This window comes from Heptranchias perlo, chromosome 31, assembly GCF_035084215.1.
Source record: "Heptranchias perlo isolate sHepPer1 chromosome 31, sHepPer1.hap1, whole genome shotgun sequence".
Taxonomy (NCBI): Eukaryota; Metazoa; Chordata; class Chondrichthyes; order Hexanchiformes; family Hexanchidae; genus Heptranchias; species Heptranchias perlo.
The window spans coordinates 6171098-6195323 of NC_090355.1; the positions used below are offsets into that span (position 1 = coordinate 6171098).

The window sequence follows — 24226 nt, forward strand, 5'->3', positions numbered from 1 at the left end:
CAGGGGCAACAACCTCTCAGCATCTACCCTGCCAAGCCCCCTCAGCATCTTATATGTAAGATTCTTATATTCTCTCCACTTTCTTGCCTCACAGGGCAGACTCCTGCAGTGTACAGTCCCGGGGTGTTTTAAATCTCTCTGGTACCTTCACGCAGTTGCCGTTTTTCACAATGTGACCCTAGACAGGGAGCATTTTTTTTTTAAGTGCAACATATCAGCTTTATTCTCAGTAATAATACATACACACATACAGAGATGCTGGGAAAGAGCTGTTTTTCCTTTTGAATATCTCCCCACAGGGAGCTGCACCGTTCCCAGAGACACTGCAATACTGGGTCGATGCATGGAGTGGACGGAGCAAGCCCCTATTCCATCTCCCTGTTCCAAAAATCAATTTAATATATGGTCCCCAGATAGGGGACGTATCAGATATTAAACTGATAAGAACAGATTTTTTTTCAAAAAGTATACTTTATTCATAAAATTTGCAGCAGTACATACAATACAGTTGTCATATCACATTCCAAACGTACACAATATAGATTATGCAATTTGCAGGTTACATCAAGTACAGTTCAGTGAACACATTGGACATAATTACAGTTCATGACACTCTAGGGTGCCTCATTGCATCACAATCAATACAGGTGATTCATTACAGATACATTACAGATTTATTACGGGTACATTACATCAATTTGAGTTTTACATTCTGCCCGAGGGGGTTTTTCCCTGATTGCAGCCCCTCGGTATACAATGGCGGGGAGCATTGGCAAGCTATTCAACCTAAAAGGAATCATCGCCAAGCTTGATCTTGCCCTTGCCCCATCCATATCCATATGCATCCACTTTCCAGCACATGTGACTTGGATATCAATCCGGAGCGGGAACCTTAGCTGGTTTCTCTTTTTCTTCCCGCCACCCCGTGATCACCAGTCTAGAGGTGTGGAGACAAGCTGTAGCTCCCTGACTGCATCTTTGGCTGTGATCGCTCAGTAGGCAAAGGCAGCATATCGCTCGGCCATACAGATCAGTGATTCTAAATTTGGTTCCTGATCTGCTTTTGAGTTTGCTGATCTCACCTCTAGGAGCGCTGCAATTGGCCTCATTGCCACTGAGTTAGGGAGGGACCCCACTGCAGATTGCTGTCCATTGACCACTGCCGGAAAACGGTGTTGTGAGTCGGCATGCAGTGAGGACAACATAAGGCTAGGCTGTGATGCCCCACGCAGTCAAATAGTCTGCTGAGAATTCTTGTCCAATGTGAAAAATGGGAATAAAGGTGAAATGGGAGGGTGGCCAATCAGAAGTCTACAACTACAGGGGAGAAAATGGTCAAAAATGAATAACGCAGCGCAAATTGGGAGCCGAAACAAGGACCTTCTAGTTTGTGCGGCCTAGGGATTGTACAGACTAGAAAGTCCCAGTTTCCATTTGTATGAGCAGTGCCTTTACATGCAAAGGCATCAGGGGATCCAAATTGAATTTCTATTAATTAGCACAAATGCAGCTATTGTATTATAGAATCATAGAAAGTTACAGCATGGAAGGAGGCCATTCGGCCCATCAAGTCCGCGCCGGCTGTATGCATGAGCAATCTGGCTAGTCCCACTACCCCACCCTATCCCTGTAGCCCTGCACATTTTTTTTGTTTCAAGTACTTATTCAGTTCCCTTTTGAAGGCTATGATTGAATCTGCCTCCACCATCCCCTCAGACAGTGCATTCCAGATCCTAACCACTCGCTGTGTAAAAAAGTTTTTCCTCATATCACCTTTGGTTCTTTTGCCATTCACCTTAAATCTATGCCCTCTGGTTCTTGTCCCTTCCGCCAATGGGAACAGTTTCTCTCTATCCATTCTATCTAGGCCCTTTATGATTTTGAATACCTCTATCAAATCTCCTCTCAACCGTCTCTCTTCCAAGGAGAACAATCCCAGCCTCTCCAGTCTATCCACGTAATTTAAGTCCCTCGTCCCTGGAATCATTCTAGTAAATCTCCTCTGTACCCTCTCTAAGGCCTTCACATCCTTCCTAAAGTGCGGTGCCCAGAACTGGACACAATACTTCAGTTGTGGCCGAACCAGTGTTTTATAAAGGTTCATCATGACCTTCTTTGCTTTTGTACTCTATGCCTCTATTTATAAAGCCCAGGATCCCATATGCTTTTTCAACCGCTTTCTCAACCTGCCCTGCCACCTTCAACGATTTATGCACATACACCCCAAGATCCCTCTGTTCCTTCACCCCTTTTAGAATTGTCTCTCTTCATTTTTCCTACCGAAATGCATCACCTCGCATTTTTCCGCATAAATTTCATCTGCCATGTTGTCCGCCCATGCCACCAGCCTGTCTATATCCTCTTGAAGTCTATCTCTGTCCTCGTCATTGTCCACTACCCTTCCAAGTTTTGTGTCATCTGCAAATTTGGAAATTGTGCCCTGTACTCCCAAGTCCAAGTCATTAATACAGATCAAGAAAAGCAGTGGTCCCAGCACCGACCCCTGGGAAACATCACTGCACACCTCCCCTCCAGTCCGAAATTCAACTGCTCACCACTACACTCTGTTTCCTGTCATTTAGCCAATTCTATCCATATTGCTTTTGCCCCCTTTATTCCATGGGCCGCAATCTTAATAAAGTGCCACATGGTAGGCTTGCTATCAAACGCTTTTTGAAAATCCATTTCCACCACATCAACTGCATCACCTCATCTACCCTCTCTGTTACCTCATCAAAAAACTCTATCAAGTTGGTTAAACACGATTTGCCTTTAACAAATCCGTGCTGGCTTTCCTTAATCAATCCACACTCATCCAGGTGACTGTTAATTCTGTCCCAGATTATTGTTTCCAAAAGTTTCCCCACCACCGAGGTTAAACTGACTGGCCTATAGTTGCTGAGTTTATCTTTACATCCTTTTTTGAACAAGGGTATAACATTTGCAATTCTCCAGTCCTCTAGCACCACCCCTGTATCTAAGGATGTCTGGGGTTAAGTACCATGCTTGTTCCAGCTTATCCTGTCACACGGGTCCCCTCCAGCTGGCAGCAACCCCAAAGAACCTTGCCGGATTTGCCAAGACCCTTTGCTGGATCTTTCTGGCAGCTGATCTTGGCAGATCTCGCACGTTTACTTTGGGGTTGCCACCGGCTGCACGAGATCCATGTTGAGAGCCAGTGACACGAACACCGCTGCACAACATAATTTGTTCCCTCTCCTGCAATCATAGTGCGAGTCAAATAAATAACAGTAAATGGTAACACTGCACACGCATGATCTGGAATGTATACTGTGTATTCTGGGACTGGAGCCGTACAAGTGAATGTTTTAGGTCTAGGTTGCTGCATTTAATGTCAGTGCTCCATATGTGTATTCCTACATATACCAATCTGGAAAGGAGAACCTTTGCATTCAGTAACACCTTTATATATCATTAGCATTAAACACAGCCAACTTCAGGACTGAATATTTTAATAATTTACAGTGTATTTATTTAAATTGGACCCTAAAGGGCATTTTTATCTTATTTTCAATTAACTATTCAAATAAGTTTAAACCGGAGGTTACAAGGATAAATGGTTGGCAGTAATTTAATTGGATCGTTGCCTACTCACCCGCAAGGTAATCAACACTTACAGAAAATCGATTTGCTGTTCTTTTTTTTTCTCTCTCATTTCAAGCGCTGCAGTTTGCTGGGTATTCAGATTTGTTTTCTCTCTCTTGTAGGGAAGCATCACAGAGCCCCAGATATCGATGGTGATATTGATTACATAGCATCACTCTTAGCCAAAAAAGATGATGTCCCACATACACTACAGCTGGCAGCAGAGGGTAAGTGCACTGTTCAGATCAAATCCTAAATGTGAAATAAAGTGTTTCGAGACCCTTTGTGGCCTTTGTTTAAGGCCCCCAGAGGGTTTTGTTCCTGTGTTTGCAAGCAGTGCTGCAGGCAGGTCCTCTCTGCTGGACAAGCCTCACCGTTACCTGATGTAAAATGGTGGCGCTTTGATCTGATGCTGTAATGATTGCAGTGCTGTATCAGCTAGGACCTTGTGTACAGGAGCGCATGCTGTTTATTTACTGGAGGCTGTCAAGAGGGAGAGTTGGTACGGGGATAAATGAGTGTTTCACTGCCTCCCGATCTCCACCCAACTTGTCCAGAATTCTGCCACTTGTATCCTATCCTGCACAAAGTCCTGCTTACCTATTGCCCCTGTCCACGTTGGCCTCCTTTGGTTTCCTGCCCCTCAGCATATTGACTTTAAAATTCTCATCTTATCCTCAAATCCCTCCATTTCTTTCGTTCCTCCCTACCTCTAGAAACTCCTCCAGCACCTTGGTGGCAGAGCCTGCAGCTACCTTACCTACATGCTTTGCAACTCTCTCTTCCTTCCTCTTTCGCTTCCCACCTTCAAAAACCTCCTTGAAACCTATCTCTTTGACTGTGCCCCCTACCCAACTCTGCAGAGATTTAAGATGTTGTGCTACATTAAAACTGTGTATAAATATAAAGTTTCTGCGTACTTACATGTTAGATGTTGTACACTAGCTGCTCATCGCTGGTTTAAAAGTAAAATGTGAAGACCTCTCGAAGCCTCAGTCGTAAATGCATCAATGTGGGTAAATTCAGGAGAGGGATTACGTTGGCCCCAGCATTATTTGAAGCCCTTCACAGTATAATGTCTTCTGCCTACAGTGAAGAGTTAATGGTATTGGAGAATGTGATGACACCGATAGATCTCGAGAGAGCACATCTGCTGACTGTCTGTCTGTGAATCCTCATGAGTACCTCATGTTAGGGTGCCAGCCTTGCTGCTCACCCAATGAACTTGTGGGTGAAGGGACTGCCATACTAAGCCATTCAACAGCAATTTACATTATAACATAGAAAGTCGCAGAGCACTTCACAAGAAGCAATTGCCGGGGGGAGTCGGGGGCGAGATGGGTTTAAGTGTGGGACTATTAGGTACCAAGCAGAGATTGGGAGTAGAGTTTGGGGAAATGACAAAGTGAGCTACATTTTGAATAGGCTTTAAAGTGGTGGGGAGAGAATTTCAGGGTAGAGAGCCATGATGGCAGATGGTTCTGACGGGTTGTGGGGGGGGTGGAGGAACAGGTTAAATTGGATGTTGCCTGTATGTATGTCGAAGCTAACTCTGAGCTTACAGACAATGTTACTAAGAGCAAATAAATGAGGAATAGGAGGTTGTCAAGGATGGAACCTTGGCGCATGCTGGAGATGACCGTGCAAGGAGTAGGATGGGGGGGGGGAAGAGAAGCAGTTGCAAGATATGTGCTTCCTACGTAGAGACAGGTAGGAATGGAACCACCAAAGGGCGGTGCCATGGAGTTAGGGAATCCAGGACAGGCAATGAAGGAGAATGGAGTGGTCAGCCATATTGAAGTCCATGGAGAAGTTGAGGAGGTATAATGTGTAAAGATGGCTGTTGCGTAGGATATCATTGGTAACTTTAGCCAGAGTGACCTTGGTGCTGCGGCTATATTGGAACAATTAGAGATAGGATTGAGCTTTGTTGTAATTCACAACATGGTTACGGAGGTTGCAGGCAGTCATTGTTTAAGAATGAAGATTTGGGCAAGAGAAACCCATCAGGAAGAGTCTGTGTCTTCAGGAGAAGTGGGGGCAAACATCAGAAGAAAGCCTCAGTGATAGCCATCTGCATGGCAGGACATTATTAGAGCACTGCATTTGGAATGGAAAATGAGTGTCTCCTGGGCTCTGTAGAGGAGCCTGTGAACTGAAAATAAAGACCGGGTTTAAGCCGAAAAAACAGATCTCCAACAATCGGAGCGTAAGAGGCACCTAAATGCAGACTGGGACTGATTCTTCCTTCCTGCGGACAAGCACTTGGCCACCTTCAATGTTTTCTGCAACAACACAGCAGAGCTGGCAGTGTACGAGGCTGCAGGCAGCAGTCCATCTCCCACGACCTTGTTGGTACAGTGGGGATCAGAACTTCACTCCGTTGCACTGGGACAACTTGTTTGTACTTGCAGTTTCAATAAATGATAGAAACAGATCTTTTTTCAAGGAGCGATTTCTGATCCAACACTTTGCGTTAACAGCTGACAAGGTTAAACCTGCTGAACTAAAAGATGATTCGAGGGGAGTTCGTGCGGACATACCATCCATTACAGACAAGTCTCTTACTACTGCAAGCACGCCCCCAAACGCCCCTGGTAAAGTGGCAGCGATAAAGAGTGGTCCAAAGAAAGCAGCTGCACCTGTCACCGATGCCATCCTGCTCAGTAAGTATGCAATGCATTGCAGAGAACACTTTGTTTCTTAAAATATCTTGATCCGCCAAAAGCCTAGTGGATAAAGATGATCCCCAGTGTAGCACTAAAGCCATACAAACCAGAGGATCCTGATTTTACTCCCTGTCTGTGCTGAGTTAGCTGATTCAGTCCAGGCAATAGTTGAGGAACTACTAATGGCCCCTGAGCGAGGAAAGGGAAACACAATCAGCCAAGGTTCCTGATCCTGATAACTACACAATAACCCCTGCTGAGAAGTGTTTGTGTGTGTATAGACATTGAGTGAAGATACCAAGGGGCTCGACTGTGATGCACTCCATAATCAAATATCCCACCATATTTTTTTTAAATTTTAAAATATACTTTATTTCATAAAATTTTAAGATTCACACAGTTCAATGTAAAAAGACACAATTTCAAGCAATATAGTTTGAACCAATACATTGCAGATCATACACATTATGATCTCATTTTTACAATTCAAAACACAGTACATATCTTCTAATACATTCAGTGCAATACAAAATGGGGTGGCCTTACACAGTAGCCTTTCCCTATAGAGCCTTTGCGTAGGCTGCACCTCACTTCAGTGCATCCCGCAGCACATACTCCTGGACCTTGGAGTGTGCCAGTCGGCAACACTCTGTCGTGGACAGCTCCTTCAGCTGGAAGACCAGCAGGTTTCAGGCAGACCAAAGAGCTTCCTTCACCGAGTTGATGGTCTTCCAGCCGCAGCTGATATCTGTCTCGGTGTGCATCCCAGGGAACAGTCCGTAGACCATAGTGTCCTGTGTTACCGAGCTGTTGGGGATGAACCAGGACAGATACCAATGCATCTCTCTCCACACCCTCTGCACGAAGGAGCAGTCCATCAGGAGGTGGACGACTGTCTCCTCCCCGCCGCAACCTTGAGAGCAGCTCGTGGTGGCGCTGAGATTCCGTGCGTATTGAAAGGCCCTTCTTGCCACCATCCGAGCTACATCCTGGTGCTTGTTGGTCAGTTCTGGCAAGGAGATGTACTCCCAAATGGCATCAATATTCTGGCCAGGGAACTGCCCGATCGGATCCACCCTCTCTTCTTCCTGCAGGGCTCTCAGAACTACTGCCTGACTGCTTTGTGTTCAAACAGGTTCCTCCTCAGGAACTTCTCCACCTGGAACAGGTGGTGGGGGACGGTCCAGCTGGATGGGACGTCCTGCATCCTCCCGGCCAGCGTGGCCAGACCCAGTCTTCTCTCTGTGGTGGACAGGTAGAAACTCAGCACGTAGTGACACTTGGTGTTTGCGCACCGGGGCTCTGCAAACATCCTGAGGCAGCCACACACAAAGGTGGCCATCAGGATCAGAGTGGCATTGGGGACGCTCTTTTCCCCCCCCCCCCCCCCCCCCCCCTTTGTCTGGGGACTTGTACATGGTGTCCCTGCGGACGCGTTCTATCTCGGACCTCCAGACAAAGTAGAAGATAGATTGGGTGACTGTGACGGCGGATTGACGGGGAATGGGCCCGACCTTGGCCACATAGAGCAATGTCGCGAGTACCTCACAACTTATCACCAGGTTCCTGCCTGTTATGGAGAGGGAGCGCCCCATCCACATACCAAGCTTTTGTTTGGCCTTGGCAACCCACTCCTCCCAGTTCTTGGTGCAGGCCTGGTGCCCCCCCAAACCAAATCCCCAAAACCTTCAGGTAGTCGAATCTGATGGTGAATGGGGACAAAGGACCGGGTCTCCCACCTGCCAAAGAACATTGCCTCACTCTTTCTTTGGTTCACTCTGGCCCCCGAGGCCAGCTCGAAACGGTCGCAGATGCCCATCAGTGTGTGGACCGATTGCTAATTGGAACAAAAGATGGTGACATCATCCATATACAGGGAAGCCTTAATCTGAGAGCCTCCGCTGCCTGGGATCGTCACCCACCTGATATCAGCATCCTTCCTGTTGGATGGGGCAAACAGCTCGATACGACATACAAACGAGAGAGGACAGCCCTGCCTAACTCCAGATCTGATCGGAAAGCTCTCTGACTTCCACCCGTTGATTAGGACTGCACTACGGATGTCCGCATAGAGCAGTCGGATCCAATCGCGGATTCTCTCCCCAAACCCCATTTTGGAGAGAATGTTCATCATGTACGTGTGGGATATTCTGTCGAAGGCTTTCTCCTGGTCCAGGCTGATGTAGCAGGTGTTCACCCCCCATGTCCTGCATGTAGGTGATTGTATCCCTAGGCAGCGCAAGGCTAACCAAGATCTTCCTGCCGGGTACGGTACAGGTCTGATCCGGGAGGATCCACCCGCTCCAGAGCAGACTTGAGCCTGGTGGCGATGGCCTTAGACAGAATCTTGTAGTCGACATTTAGCAAGGAAATGGGCCACCAATTTCTGATTTCTTCCCTCTCCCCATTCCCCTTGTAGATGAGGGTGATGATGCCTTTTCCTACGATTGACAGTCGGCCAGTAGGAGGCAGTGGTCAGAGAAGAACACCAACTGGATGTCAGTGAATCTGACCTTGAATGTTGGGGACACAAATAGGAACCTACCACCTTTTTTTTTCATAAAATATACTTTATTCATAAAATTTGCAGCAATACATACAATACAGTTGTCATATCACATTCCAAACATACACAATACAGATTATACAATTTGCAGGTTACATCAAGTGCAGTTCAATGAACACATTGTACATAATTACTGTTCATGACACTCTAGGGTGCCTCATGGCATTACACTCAACACAGATTATTGATTACAGATTCATTACAGGTACATTACATCAATTTGAATTTTACATTCTGCCCGAGGGGTTTTTCCCTGATTGCAGCCCCTCGGTATACAATGGCAGGAAGGCTCTAAACGGCTGCCTTTCCTCACAGAGCCTTTGCGGCGGCTGCACCCAGCTTCAGTGCATCCCTGAGCACGTAGTCCTGGACCTTGGAATGTGCCCATCTGCAACACTCGGTCAAGGATAGCTCCTTGCACTGGAAGACCAGCAAGTTTCGGGCAGACCAAATGGTGTCTTTCACCGAGTTGATGACCTTCCAGCAGCAGTTGATGTCCCTCTCAGTGTGCGTCCCCGGGAACAGCCTGCAGAACACAGAGTCCTGTGTTACGGAACTGCTCGGGATGAACCTGGACAGATACCACTGCATCTCTCTCCAGACCTTCTTTGCAAAGGCACATTCTAGAAGGAGATGGGTGACGGTCTCGTCTCCACCACAGCCTTCTCGGGGACAGCGCGCGGTGGCACTGAGAGTCCGGGAGTGCATGAAGGATCTGATGGGAAGGGCCCTTCTCACCACCAGCCAAGCTAGGTCTTGGTGCTTGTTTGAAAGCTCTGGCGATAAGGCGTTCTGCCAAATGACATTGACAGTCTGCTCGGGGAACCAACCGACAGGATCCATCATCTCCTTTTCCCGCAGGGTCTCGAGGACGTTACGTGTGGACCATCTACTATCACTCGTTGGGCTTAAAGTGTCACTTGTGTGAGGTGCTGGAAAGGCTCCCAGCACGCATGGAGCCACTAAGGGTGTCTACACACACACAGATGTGGTGACACTGCTGACAATTATTATATCTCACTAGAAGGGGCAGAAGCAAAATAAAATGGCAGGATTCACATAGCTGGCAGCTGGCAGTGTTGCTGCCGGACTCTCAGCGCCACCGCGCGCTGCCCCTGAGGAGGCTGCAGTGGAGACGAGACCGTCACCCCTCTCCTTCTGGAATGTGCCTTTGCAAAGAAGGCCTGGAGAGAGATGCAGTGGTACCTGCCCAGGTTCGTCCCGAGTAGCTCTGTAACACAGGACTCTGTGCTCTGCAGGCTGTTCCCGGGGACGCACACCGAGACGGACATCAACTGCTGCTGGTGGTGCCAGTCATAACTACTTCTGCTGTGAGCAGAAGTAACTTTGCCTCATTTACATTATCAGTTACACTACAATTGGTGCACTTACCATTAAGGTTACTTAATGCATTCATTTTTAGCAGATTAGGGGTTAGTTTACTTGTGGTATTCAGACAGATTTGCTAGTTCTTGCCACCACTAGCACGGAGGAGAGCTCCATGCCTCCTCCGTCTTCCTACTGACTTTTCAATTAATCCAACAGGGACCAATATGTATTGGTAAAGAAAATCCAGAAGATCAGTGATCATAGGTCATGAATCTCCCAGCAGCATATCGATTAATGTAAAGAAAGGCTTTAGACTTCTGATGCCTTGAAACCTGAAGCCAGTTCACAGGTAGCCTCTGGACGTTCATAATAGATTTTCAACTTCCGTTGGTGCAGACAGTTTCACTAGCATAAAAGTGCCAATCTAGTGATCACACATCCACAGTTTAACTCGACAGCCCCCATGTATCTCATGTTCCTGTTAATCATGGGCCATTAAATTGTGAAGTAGCATCTAACTGGTGACTGAGCATGTCAGCCAGCTGCTAAAAATAAACAGCAGGACTGTTTTTGAAAAGAAAAATTTCCATGCCCCATTTATAGCGGGCTAATTGGAGTTGAGTGAATGGATGGTTCAGGTCCTGATTACCACTGTAACCAACAACCCAGTGGAAAAAGACGACTTAAACAAAATCGATGACTTACACAATATCTTTCAGCTAGGTTTCCAAAAGTTAAAATTGCAAGTCACAACCTAGGAATTTGAGTCCCCCTCAGTATAACCAGTAACTGCATCAAAAGCAAGCCACAACATGGCCACCTCCAGTGTTCATGTTTCCCTCTCGCCACCACCCCCCCCTCACTTATCTGCTTCAGACAAAGCAGTCTTAGGAGCACCTCCTGGTGCCTTATCTCATGATTAAAACAAGAATGATTTTTTAAAAGTTTTTGAAAGTGTTCTTGTGCCAGTTGATATGTGTGCCAGTTGATATGTTCACCAGCCCTAAGCTTTTTTCCAACAAAAAAAAATTGTTTTCAACTAAGGCATAAGAGCCCAGCCTTGATTAAATGCCCCATTCAGTATTGGTATTTAGAGGACTGGGAGGCAATTAGGCTGGTGGTGGCCATGGTTTTTGACCACAGCGTCCTCCATCTTGAATCTGTGCCGTGCTTATAAAACGGAACAGTTTTACAAGTAAGCGGGTGAAACAGTAACTGTTTGGAGCTAATTCTGAAAGCACAGTTTGTTTTTTTCAGCATTATTGAACTGAAATTTATCCTGTCACTTCATTACCTCACTTCCTTCTTCATGTGTAAGGTGAGATCTCACATTATGTTATCAGTAACGGCCATTAGTTCACGGGCAGCATTTGCTGCTGGTTGACACGCCGTTCATACTGCCTACAGGTATGGGCAGATTGAGGTGATGCTGATTTTGTTCCCAATCTACCCAAACTGGAGCCATGTACAAAACGTGATGTCCAGGAGGAGAGAGTAGCCGATTTATAAGAGCTTTAGTGATTCAAAGGAAATGCATTGCTTTCTATGAAAATGTTACGTTGGTTGGGGGGAGCTCTCTCCCCACAGAGGACACTACCTCTCAGCTTCTCACCTGCTATACAACTGCCCACCTAATGTCTCCTAGGCAGGTGAGGGAGAGTCTCTGTGCAGTGAGCACTCTTATCAAACTAGATTTGGTACGATACAAGTTTTATGTATTTTTATTACATGGAAAAGTTAAGAAATAGTCAAGAGGCGTGTAGAGCAGGAGTCTGTTGCAAGTAGTAATTGCCATTTGCCATTCTTTGTTCCTCAGCTTTGATCATTGTGTGCACAGTGGCAGGGGTCTCTGGACTGATCATTGCTGGCATCTGCTGGTACAGGTGAGTCTTCTCAAGTTACTAATAGGGATGCATGAAGAAATTTGAAGTTCAGAACTAATGGAATGGAACTTATTGATTCTGAGTAGGGGCTTGCACCTTTTCCGCAAGTCCAAAACTAGGCAGTAGAAAGGATAAGGTCACAGCTGGAGTTTGGGTCATCACTTGAGGACCTATAAGGACTGAAATATGAGACTGACTTTTGCCCTTTATGATTATTATGAGACTGGAGCAATGTGACCTTTTGAGCCTCGAAAGGAGGCAACTGAAAAGTGATCTTAAAAGTTAAGATAGTAAATCTGGAGCACTACTTCAAACTCAACCATGACAGTATAACAAAGAAGCACAGAGTCAAACTAGTAAAAGGAAAATTTAGGATTGATTTCAGGAAATTTTTCACATAGTGATCACTGCATTGAATGAGGCAAACCCCCTGAAATTATTTAGAAACAATTGGATTGAATATGATGGATGGAAGAGGCGAAATGTGGGGCCTTTCTGGATGGATGAGTTAAGATGGGCCTGAAGACCTTACTCATCTTTATCTTATAAACTAATGCCTCTACATCAGGGGACCAATGGTGTCCGGCTTACGTTTTAGAAGTTTCTGACATCTCGCTCAAAAACCCGATTGTGTTGCTCAGAATTGGACAGATGTCAAACCTCTCATGCAAATACAAGTTAAATAGAGCTGACCTTGGAGCCACAGTGTGTGCACCATGGGATGGTAGAATGCAGACGCTCCCAGCTAAAGTGCTATGCTGAGTGGAATTCAAGCATTTTGAGAGGGTGAAAGAGAGAGTGTGTCACCCAGGACAATCACCATCTACTAGAAACCAATTGGAAAATTTATATTCATAGAGCTCAAGGAGTAGGTCAGCTATAGAAAGTGTATGATATGGACATTGGGAGAGGGAAGAGGGGAGGCGAAGAAAATACCTCGGTGCATCTTGCCCTCAAAACAAATTTTGTTAACGTTCTACAAGAATGTTTTGTGATGTGATTGGCTGTTATGTACAACAGACCATAGAGCAACTAATGTTAAGTACCCACCATTCCAGTTTTCTCCCCTCCTCTTCTGAAGCTGCCGGCCCACACTGGGATACAGTTGTTCAGGTGCCAACCACCCTCCCGAGTTGCTGTTCATTGTGCAAGAGTCTAAACTATGATTCTCAGCAGGTTATTCAACTGTCGTGTCCACGCTGGTGCACATTCCAGCAGGAGACGCTGGGGTGCCAATCAGGAGCGGAGATGGATTTATTTATCACCACCCCGTCTCTCCCCCCAACAGTCCAGGGATGCTGAGGCCAATTGGAGCATCTCTACCGCTGCCTCAGCTGCCATTGCTAACTCGTCAATTTGGCAAAGGAAAATGCTATCATAAAACATTGCCCAGTTCAAATAAAACGACATCTGGTTGGCTCTCTGTAAGAGACTTGTTGACTTTTTTTAAATTCTAGATTACAGAAAGAGGTGAGGTTAACTCAGAAAGCAGACTATCCAGGCTACGGTATGACTGGACCCAATGCCCCAACTGAGAAATCCTTGGTAAGTTCGGAAGCAGACCGTATTTAAATTGTACCTCGTTTGTGCCCAGAGCTGGACCTAGAATGGGAGTCCAAGCCCTGGGTCTTGTTTGTAAACTGGTTTATTTTACTCATGCTGTGGGATAATTTCACCAATGGGAATGTGGGAATATAGCAAATCAAAACCACAGCTACTGTCTACTTATCATACCTGCCCAGCCTACTTCCTGTACCTGACTTATCTCCCCTTAGTTTTTGTAGCACCTGCACAGCTGAAGAAAATAGAATTTTGCTTTTAAAAGGAAATAATAGAGGCACTGAGAATGTGTATGTAGGCACACGTATGTGTCATCTTGGATCAGTTGATGGCACTCTTGCCTCTGAATCAGACGTTCATGGGTTTGGCACACAATTCCAGACTTGAGCACATAATCTAGGCTCTCTAGTGCAGTACTGAGGGAGCGCTGAATTGTTCAAAGTGCCGACCTTCGGGTGAGACATTAAGCCGAGCTCCCTTCTGCCTGTTTCAGTGTTTGAGTTGAGTATTAAAGATCCAATGGGATTTTTTGAAGAAGAACAGGGAGTTCTCCCAGTGCTTTGGGACAGCGTTTCTCCTTCAGCCAACACCAGCAGAAACAGGTTGAGCAGGTTATTGCTGTTTATGGGATCCTGCTGTACGTGAAGTGCCTGCTGTATTTGCCTACATAACAGTGGCTGCACTTAAAAGTAATTAGTTGTATGAAAAGCGCTTTAGGACATCCTGAGAGATTTGATGAGGTGCAATACAAATGCAAGTTTTTTTTTCGCTGTGATACTTTTATAAAGTTTTTTTTAAACAAGCTTTCCTTCACCCGATACCAATGTAGCAGCCAAGGTAAATGATCGAAAATCACTGGCTATGGGAGAGTGGTGGCCGTGTTTTTAGGTGCTAAATTCTTTAGAGTAAATTCCTTGCTTCAGTTTTGTGATAAGTTGGCACCCAAAATTGGACTGTTTGAGGTCTCAGCCCAGCATCTAGGGTAGAACTTGCTCAACTTGACGTCCATGTGTATTTGCTGAGCCTGTGCCTCTTGTTGTAATTTTACCTCATCGATATATAGTCAGCTGCACCTACACAGTACTGCCCCTGCTGATGATAGCAATATTGAAGACAAAATTCCATGCTTGCAGTGCCCTGGGCTCATGGGCCCTGAAAACAGCCGCTAAAGGCAGCACAATGCGGACAGCTCCGTCTCTTCTGGGCCTCTAACAGGCATTTGGCATCCGCTGCATACTCTAGGGAAAGCGGCAGAAGAGCACTTGGAAGTCCCGTAACTCCCGATTGAGCATTGGATACCTGCTATCCTAAATGGCAATATATAAATGTCGCCAGTATCCCAAAAAGACACTGGATTCAGCTACCTCAGCACATTACTGTGTGAGAGGAGATGAAGAGACATTCTATTTACGTAGCGATTTGTTATGATGTGGAATGTACTGCCTGAAAGGGTGGTGGAAGCAGATTCAATAGTAACTTCCAAAAGGGAATTGGATATATACTTGAAAAAGAAAACATTTCAGGGCTATAGAGAAAGAGCAGGGGAGTGGGACTAATTGGATAGCTCTTTCAAAGAGCTGGCACAGGCACAATGGGCCGATTGTCCTCCTTCTGTGTTGTAAGAGTCTATGACTCCAGGCTCCTGTTGTAATGCTAATTGAGATACAAACATTTTGCGTTGTACCTTGTGTAAAGGATTCTCATATGCACCTTCTCATTTTTAAATCTGTATCTTTGCTCAGAGTGGTGATAAGAAGCTGGCACAGAGTGCCCAGATGTACCACTACCAACATCAGAAGCAGCAGATGCTATCGATGGAGAAGTGAGTATTTGGAGGCACTAAATTAACTAGTGATACTGAGCTTCATACTGTGGACAAACCAGTGGTTAAAGTGGTCTGGCAGGCTGCTGGGGGCGGTGCCAGTTCTAAGGTAGCCTTGTTGACCACAGAGTTGCTCCTGGCTATGAATTGGGGCGCTATTTGGAATGTTCCAGTCACTTTAACTGATATTTAAACTGAATGGATTGGACATGCTCCTTAAATACAAATCAAAAAGTGCATTTCATCCAAATGTCAAGCTATAGGGAGGGTAACATTGTCAGAGCTCTGGGAGCAGCTTCAACCAATAGGCTGGAGAAAGAGAGTAGAAAGGGGAGGGATTTCAGGAGGGGGACTTTTCTTTCTTTGGTGTGTTGACTGGGGTCCATTAAAAACCAACCTGTGCTGTGAAATGATGAATCTCCAACGGTCCTCTCCCTTTTAACCAGGTGTATATGGCTTTAAGATTACACCTGTTAGCAACCTAATTTTTTAAGGTGTATGGGGGTAGGTGTCCGTCATTGGTAACCACTTTTCTTTCCTCCTTCAATTTTTCCCTCTGATATTTTCACCTTAATCTACCCCTCTTCCCCCAGCCACGCTGAAGGACTATACTTGTACTGGGAGATAACTTCAAGGATGGTGCTGACATCCTTCTGATATCTTACCCAAGTTTCTCATGCGAGCCCAGACAGTGAGTGTCAACACGCTACTGGAGCATGGAGCCCATTATAACTGAAGCCACTTTGAGGGGTTTGCTTACAGCTGTCAGGAGTGAGACGGGTATCTTTTTTCCAAATCAGCCTTCAGTGGGCCAGCATGAGAGTGGATACAAAGGGTGAAAGTTAGATTTGTTTTATTTCTGCTTTGAATTCCCCCTTCCCCAAGGATCAGATATAGGAAGCCTTGGTAAGGATGAATTGGATGCAGCAAGCCTGGAAACAGTTGCTCAGCCAGCTCCAGACATTATCATGCTTATGCTACAATGTGTTACAACAAAAGCATGAGGTGGCTTAGCACAAAAAAGCGGGTCTCTGCTGCCATCAGCTGTGTGGAACTTGGTCTGTTTACATTGATGAGTCTCAATGACTGTGGGAGAGTTGTACATCAGCACGCAGCTAATGTAAAAGCTGCCACTGGTGATGTAGCTTCCTGACACAGTCAAACGCAGTAACATTTCATAATAGGCCTCTTGCCCTTCCTCTGCTGAGGGTGTGTGTGTGGTTTCCCAATCAATTGAAGTCCATATCGGTACCTGTGAACTTGTTAAAGGGGCGGGGTACAAGAACATAAGAAAAAGGAGCAGTAATAGGCCATATGGCCCCTTGAGCCTGCTCCTCCATTCAATCAGATCATGGCTGATCTTCAACCTCAACTCCACTTTCCTGCCCGATTCCCGTATCCCTTGATTCCCCTAGAGCCCAAAAATCTATCTACCTCAGCCTTGAATATACTCAACAGCCCTCTGGGGTAGAGAATTCCAAAGGTTCACAACCCTCTGCATGGAAATTCCTCCTCATCTCAGTCTTAAATAGCCGACCCCTTATCCTGAGACTAAAGCCTCTAGTTCTAGACTCTCCAGCTAGGGATGGATACTTGGCATGGGGTTCTGTAGAACTGGGAAATCGGCTGAATTTGCCGGCTTGGGAATCTTGCTGTTCCCTTCCTCTTTCCTCAGTGGCACTGTTTGTCATTTGAGATGTTCCAATTAAAGTGGGACAGTTGAGAGGTACGAGTCTAGATTTCTGCTGTACTCGAGGATCTCTTGGGGGAGGGTCATGCCCCTCAAAAGACAGTTGCAAATGGAGACTTCAGCAGAATTGGGTATTGTCTTCCGTTCACCGCTGTATTTTTGTTGTACAGAAATAAAGATGAATCCAAAGTAACTGACTCAGCGACAGAATCAGAGGGAGAAAATGAAGACGGTGATTTCACAGTCTATGAATGCCCAGGACTGGCTCCAGTAAGTAACTAAGGAGTGAGAATTATACCACAAAAATCCAAACTACACGTCACTAAAATGGCATTCACATAGTTCTTTGTGACTTTAGTCAAACGTGTATAAATAACCTGTTTCAAAAATGCTGCTGATGTTCTGTCATTCTATACATAACACAGAAGTAATATCAAACTTGCACTCCACCATCAGAATATGAGGAGGGGGTAGAATTGAGGTGTTGCCTAGCAGCAAGTCAATTTGAATTGGTCGATCCTGAATTTATTTTGATGGCATAAAGCTATTAATTCTCAATTGTGCCAGCTCAGGTGGATGTAAAAATACCATAACACTACTCGGAGAAGAGCAGGGAGCACTCCTTGTGACCTGGCTGACATTCTGCCCACCGCCCTAAACAAATGATCTGACCGCTCATTTGATGTTTGCAGGACCTTGCTGTGCGCAAACTGGCTGCCGTGACTGCACTTCAAAAGTAATCCTTTTGATTATTTTTGTAAATACTGTATGGCATGCTGAGACTAAGATAAAGCGCTATATAAATGCAGGTTCATTCCTTTCTTTCTCATCACTGTCCAGACACCCCTACTTGTCAGGCAATGACTGAATCGGACTCAGCTATGATGCCTTTGATGTTGAATAGCCTGCTGGTGCTATATCGTCGAGGCTGACAGGAGAATAACCCCTTGTGTGAGGAACCCAAGGGCGATTGGACCCTCTGGAACAGTTCCCCAATAACAGCAATACCTTTAGGGAAAGGTGGGAACAACAACAACAACTTGCATTTAATTTATATAGCGCCTTTAACGTAGTAAACACCCAAGGAGCTTCACAGGAATGTTATCAAACCAAATTTGATTTCGAGCCACATATTAGGACAATTGACCAAAAGCTTGGTCACAGAGGTAGGTTTTAAGGAGCGTCTTAAAGGAGGAGAGAGAGGCAGAGAGGTTAGGGAGGGAATTCCAGAGCTTAGGGCCTAGGCAGCTTAAGGAACGGCTGCCAGTGATGGAGTGATTAAAATCAGGGATGCGCAAGGGGCAAGAATTGGAGGAGCGCAGAGATCTAGGAGGTTACAGAGATGGGCGGGGGGGGGGCGTTGGGGAGGCCATGGAGGGATTTGAAAACAAGGATGAGAATTTTAAAATTGAGGTGTTGCCAGACCAGGAGACAGTGTAGGTCAGCGAGCACAGGGGTAATGGGTGAACGGGACTTGGTGCGAGTTAGGACCTGGGCAACACAGTTTTCGATGAGCTCAAGTTTATGGAGGGTGGAAGATGGGAGGCCGGCCAGGAGAGCATTGGAATAATCAATTCTAGAGATGACAAAGGCATAGATGAGGGTTTCAGCAGCAGATGAGTTGAAACAGCAGTGGAGACGGACGATGTTACAGAGGTGGAAGTAGGCGATCTTGATGATGGAGTGGATCTGTGGTTGGAAGCTCATCTCAGGGTCGAATAGGACGCCAAGGTTGTGAACGGTTTGGTTCAGCCTCAGACAGTGGCCAGGGAGACGGATGGAGTCGGTGGCTAGAGAACGGAGATCGTGACGGGGAACGAAGACAATGGATTCAGTCTTCCCAATACTTGGAGGAAATTTTTGCTCATCCAGTACTGGATGTTTTACAAGCAGTGTGACAAATCGGAGACTGTGGAGGGGTTGAGGTCGGTGGTGCTGAGGCAGAGCTGGTTGTCGTCAGCGTACATGTGGAACCTGATGTTGTGTTTTCGGATGATGTCGCCAAGGGGCAGCATGTAGATGAGAAATAGGGGAGAGAATTGACAGAAAAGGGAGTGGGTGGGGGGGGGGGTGAGAAGCAGCTTCTGTGAAGGATTAAATCTGACTCAATTCAGTGTTTGTTCCTGATGGGGTTTTCACAATTTAAGGGTAAATGAATTGTGTCATTAAGAAGATTGAACAAGTTTTACTGCAGTTTCAGTCGCTGACACTGTTATTACTACTTGTTGTGAATAAAGTGCTGTAAGGACAATGCAGCAGGAGGGAGCTCCAGCAGGCTTTTCATATGTTAATACCCTTCACAGCTAGGCAAAGAGAGCAGATATTAGTCATATTATTACATCTTTACAGGCCCATTAACGTGCAGTCTTCTCTAAGCAGCGGGACCTGTGAATCAGCAGCTAGTTCCTGTCAGATTCAGCCCCATTCACAGCTCTCTCTTTTGCTCACATTCTGAAGACTGAACCTTTTCAGGTAGGCAGCAGAGTCTGAATGGGAATGGCCACCAGGCAGGTCTCAATAGCATACCCATTTCCTCTGTATCTTCCTGCTGTGTCTCACAGCTCACTGCTTTTCTTTTTTTCTTCTTGTCACAGACAGGGGAGATGGAGGTCAAGAATCCACTTTTTGATGTTTCGTCTCTACATCATCCACGCCCCAGTAACTAGGCAACTTTGTATCTCTATGGACTATAGACTTCAAGAAGGGAGAATTATCTGCAGTCACAAGAGATCGTTCAACTGTGCACCAAAGGGCAGTCTGCATCTCCAATGGTCTCTTTCATTCTGTTCTGACTGTTAAGGGAATTCAGCCCCTACCCTAATCCCCAACCTGGTGGTATAGTACATTCTCTAATGGTTGCTGCCTCCTTAACCCCAAGTCCTACCCTACTGTCTCAAACACAAACACACACACACACACACACACACACACACACACAAACAATCTTTTATCTTTCTTGAGCTGACTTCCTGGGCAGTTTAAGAGGCCGTCGCGGAGCGTTTCTTGGTTCCCTGTATCGACTGGGATGTGCTTGTTTCTGCAAGGTTTGCCATGTACGACGGAATGGATAAGGAAAGGTAACCCCCTTATTAAGAAGGTGACTGGTGAGCGCTGTTGCTGCTTGGTGATTTGCGTGCAGCGTGCTCTGTATGGGACGTGCGTGCCGCAGCCTAACCTGGTGCATGGTTGCCAATACAGCCAATTTAGGAGTAGCTTTCCCCGGTTGTGGTATGATGTAATGCAATTCTCAATCTGACCAGGAAGAAATCATTGAAAGTGCATTTGTTGTGGGGTTTACTGTGTTGCCTTTGTACAGCTGTCAGGTATGGTCGCTACAAAGACTTATGACAGAATCAATGGAGGGGAAGGGTTGATATTTAATTCTTTCAAATTGTAATCTGTTCTGGATATTCACAGTAGCAGTAGTGCAAAAGCTCAGACGCCATTGATTCTCCATTGCAAGAACCCATCACTGGGTATGGTAAATATTGATAGTGTCAGAATGTGGTGTGCTGGCAGCTATGTCGAGCATTGCCAAAGTAACTGAATGGAACAGTTATCCACGCTCATGAGGAGGAGAGAAAAATATTCATCCCACTGAAGCTTATGCTTCAAATACCCTCTTAACCATCCCAGCCTAGCATCTGTTTTCAAGCTCCCTAATCTTGGAATACTTGACTGTTCTATTGAGGTTTCCAAACTTTTTTCCTAAATCATTCCACTGCCCATTAAAACTGAAGAAGTATTTAAAAAGCAGAGGCTCTGATTTTGGAAGAAAATAAAGCTGTGGCGAGAGCTGCTGGAGCAAGGCATTTGGACTCGAGGCAAGCACTGACCACACTCCTCAGCTTATGTATGCCAAGTTTTAACCAGTAACTGAGTGCCCGTTCTTTATTGCCACCAGTGTGGTTTGGTACTAGTCTATTACTGTAGAGAGGAGCTATTGTTTGCCAACCTTGCCTTCTTTCTCTTGCCGGTTATACAAAGTGCTACATCTTTCCCTCACTGGAGGTACACGTGCCATGTTCTGAATTAGATAGAACGCTCACCCATGAGCTGAGTGACTGACGCTGACCATACATACTGATAATTATACCAGTCAGTTCCTAGTTTGATCAGAAGTGTCGCCACCTTCAAAGCTGCAATTTGCACTCGGTGAGAATCAAATTTGTCAGGCTCACGGGGGTAGTGTAGTGGTTATGGTAGTTCTAGCAACCCAGAGATCGTGAGTTCAAATCCCAACACAGCAAGTTGCGAAATTGAATTCAATAAATCTGGTAACTTGTGGGCTAACGGCAGAAAAAAAAATGATGGATTGTTGTAAAAAATTCAGCCCGTCTCTTCTACCTGCTCTGCCCTACATATTACACTAGACCACAAAACGTGGTTGACTCTTAATGCCCTCGGAAGTGGCCTAGCAAGCCACATGTTCAAGAAAGCGGCACACCAACCACCACCTCATGGCAGCTAGGGATGGACAATAAATGTGGCCTTGCCAGCATCCCAAGAACAAGTTTTAAAAAAAAACAAAAAGACTGGGCCTGGCCCCAGGTTAGTGCTTGCTAACTGATTTGAACGGAATATGAAATAGATTTGTTGGAGTTGTAGAGAACCCCCTCCCCATCTCAAATCCCACTCTCCCAGCTGGAGTTTTATACCTGGAAGTGGGGCACCCCTGAAGTGGATACACATTGTACCTCAATTGTGCAGCATCAGCTGAAAAGGTCTTTGTTTCTCAAACTGGGAAAATTAGAACTTTGTATAAATGCCTTGGTAACCGTATGATTTACTTGTGTTAATGTAATATTAAAGAGACATGCAGGGGGAGATGTTAACAGAATAGGAAATAAAGGTTATATCTACATTGTATAAATTGGTTGGAAGAGATTTTAATCTAATTAAGAACAGTTATGAAGTAATTTATGTAGCAGTTTATAGAAACTAGGTTTAAAATGTAGATGATTTTGTTCATGGGCCTAACTTGAGAAGTCTTACTCCTGAGATTTTATTTTAAAGGGACATGATTCCTAATGCTCCACTTGCCTTTACTGGTGATGCTTTAATACTGAATGCTATGACAGCGAGTTAATTTCAGGGTATTTTGTGTTCGGCATACTTTATACAGGCTCCAAAATGTACAGAGCTCACAGATCCCACTCCAAGAGCCAGGGTAACCCCACTGGCCCAGTCCGAACTCAGCAAATTATTTCTAGTCCCGGATAGTTTGAGGTGTAATCTGTGATCCAAAGTTGGACCTACTCGGTGTATTTTTAACCCTGATTCTGCTGGAAAGATCAGTTTAAACCTGAACTGGGGGTTTAACCTGTTATCTACGGGTTGCCAGTGCTAAGCACCTGTCCCACAACTACCTTTTTTTATCGTGGAGTTAAAAAATTGAAAAATATTGGACATTTAAAATCAAAAAAGAAAGTTATGGAAATGCACAGCCAATGGATCAGCATCTGAGAGGGAAAAGAGGTTAACAATTTGGTTGTGGGGCCCACACCTGGAATGTTCATAGAATCATACAGTGCAAGAGGAGGTTATTCAGCCCATTGTGCCTGTGAAAGAACTATCCAATTAGTCCCACTCCTCTGCTCTTTCCCCATAGCCATGGCAATTTTTCAAACGTTAACCTATTCTCTGCAGTGTTCAGATGGTATTGACACATTTGAATGTAACCAAATCCATGAATGAGCTGCTGATTAAAGTTGTTGGCCAGGAAAACACTAATGCACAGACAATTTGCTCAGCACACTTCATGCAGTGTTTTTAATAATTTAAACACTAAGAACAGAAAAAGCAGTAGTTATATTTTTCGGAATCTCCACAGTGAGGGTTAGTAGTTAACCTGATAGAAACACTCCAGTGGAGCAGTGACTTTGCAGGAACAGTCACCAATTACACAGACGTCAAAACTACCTGGAAATGCTCACTTTCTGCATGAAGGAAAGAAGTTCAATGAAAACCAACTCCTTCGGTTGGTCTGAAATAAAAACAGAAAATGCTGGAAATACTCGGCAAGTCAGGCAGCATCTGTGGAGAAAGAAACAGAGTTAACGTTTCAGGTCAGTCTTCATGCTGATGCTTAGATTGTTGGGTTGCGGTTTCCATCCCACTGTAACTCTGAGCAAAAATATGTTTAAATTAAAACAGGAATATGGAGCTTAATGAGAAGCCTAATGTTAAATATTTCATTTTTAGGAGGGGGCTGGTTTTGTAATGGTTATGCGGGAAATGAATTAAATTGTGAAATGTACAGTGCACTGCATGGGACAATGAAGAGCGTCTAGAGTACAGATGGGTGATGTTTGCATGGGATAAGTGCTTTGGATCAGACTTTTGATATTCTCCCTCTTAGTTTTTTGTTGCCTCACCCATCCTTATGATAATAGCCAAATGGACCTATAACATTCCCACGTTCCGATCCGTATCTGTCTTCTGCCACTCCATGTATTTATTACCTGTTCAAATTTATTTCAGTTGTGTCTTTATTTCCAGTATATTATGTTTTCACAAAATTAGTCACCACATTTTCGAATGCCTGTCCATACCTGTTCTGACATAATGTATATTGTTGTATTTTTCTGTGAAAATAAATTGATTTGTTGAAATCCTGTTTTTTTTAAGTGTTTTCTGTGGTAATTATTGAAAGTCAATAAAATGGCCTTTTCACACTTTGCAAACAAAAGAATTACTGATGCTCTATTCTTGGGATCTTCAATCTTTTTATCTGGTGGGCCGGTTAGTCCGTACCTTAGAACTCCATGGGCTACATAGTGTGATATTAAGCCAGAGGCAATATACTTGGTGCCACTCCTGCTCCTAGGCTACCGAGGGGAGAAATCAACCGGGGTTTCTGCTCCGGATAGTCGTGTTGCGTGGGAGCTCAGCTGTGATGACCTCCGTGGAGGAACAGCCTGCAAAACTCACTGTCCAGGTTCATGTGTCCAACTTGAGAGGGTTTGTCGGGTTTCCTGGAACCGTACCTGGGTGAGAATCATCACCACCACCACAGAGGAATTTGCCAAAAAAAATGGAAACCACGGGGTGGGGGGGCGTGACCAGCCATTCACTTCACCCCGTGGCTGGCCCACTTTC

General features: G+C 45.2%; 1 protein-coding gene and 1 pseudogene across 1 annotated transcript in view; one reads left to right on the top strand and one right to left on the bottom strand.

Moving 5' to 3' along the window:
• LOC137300484 (neural proliferation differentiation and control protein 1-like) overlaps positions 1-23739 on the top strand; it is a 188556-nt gene extending 164817 nt beyond the window's left edge. Inside the window, exons 3-9 of the mRNA XM_067969559.1 lie at positions 3729-3833; positions 6090-6272; positions 11987-12053; positions 13511-13598; positions 15356-15435; positions 17296-17395; positions 19720-23739. Of these exons, the coding sequence (XP_067825660.1) occupies positions 3729-3833; positions 6090-6272; positions 11987-12053; positions 13511-13598; positions 15356-15435; positions 17296-17395; positions 19720-19791 (695 nt within the window). The 3' untranslated portion in view covers positions 19792-23739. The remainder of the gene's footprint in view (positions 1-3728; positions 3834-6089; positions 6273-11986; positions 12054-13510; positions 13599-15355; positions 15436-17295; positions 17396-19719) is intronic.
• Positions 299-469, bottom strand: LOC137300760 (U2 spliceosomal RNA; annotated as a pseudogene).
• Positions 23740-24226: the final 487 nt, after the last annotated feature.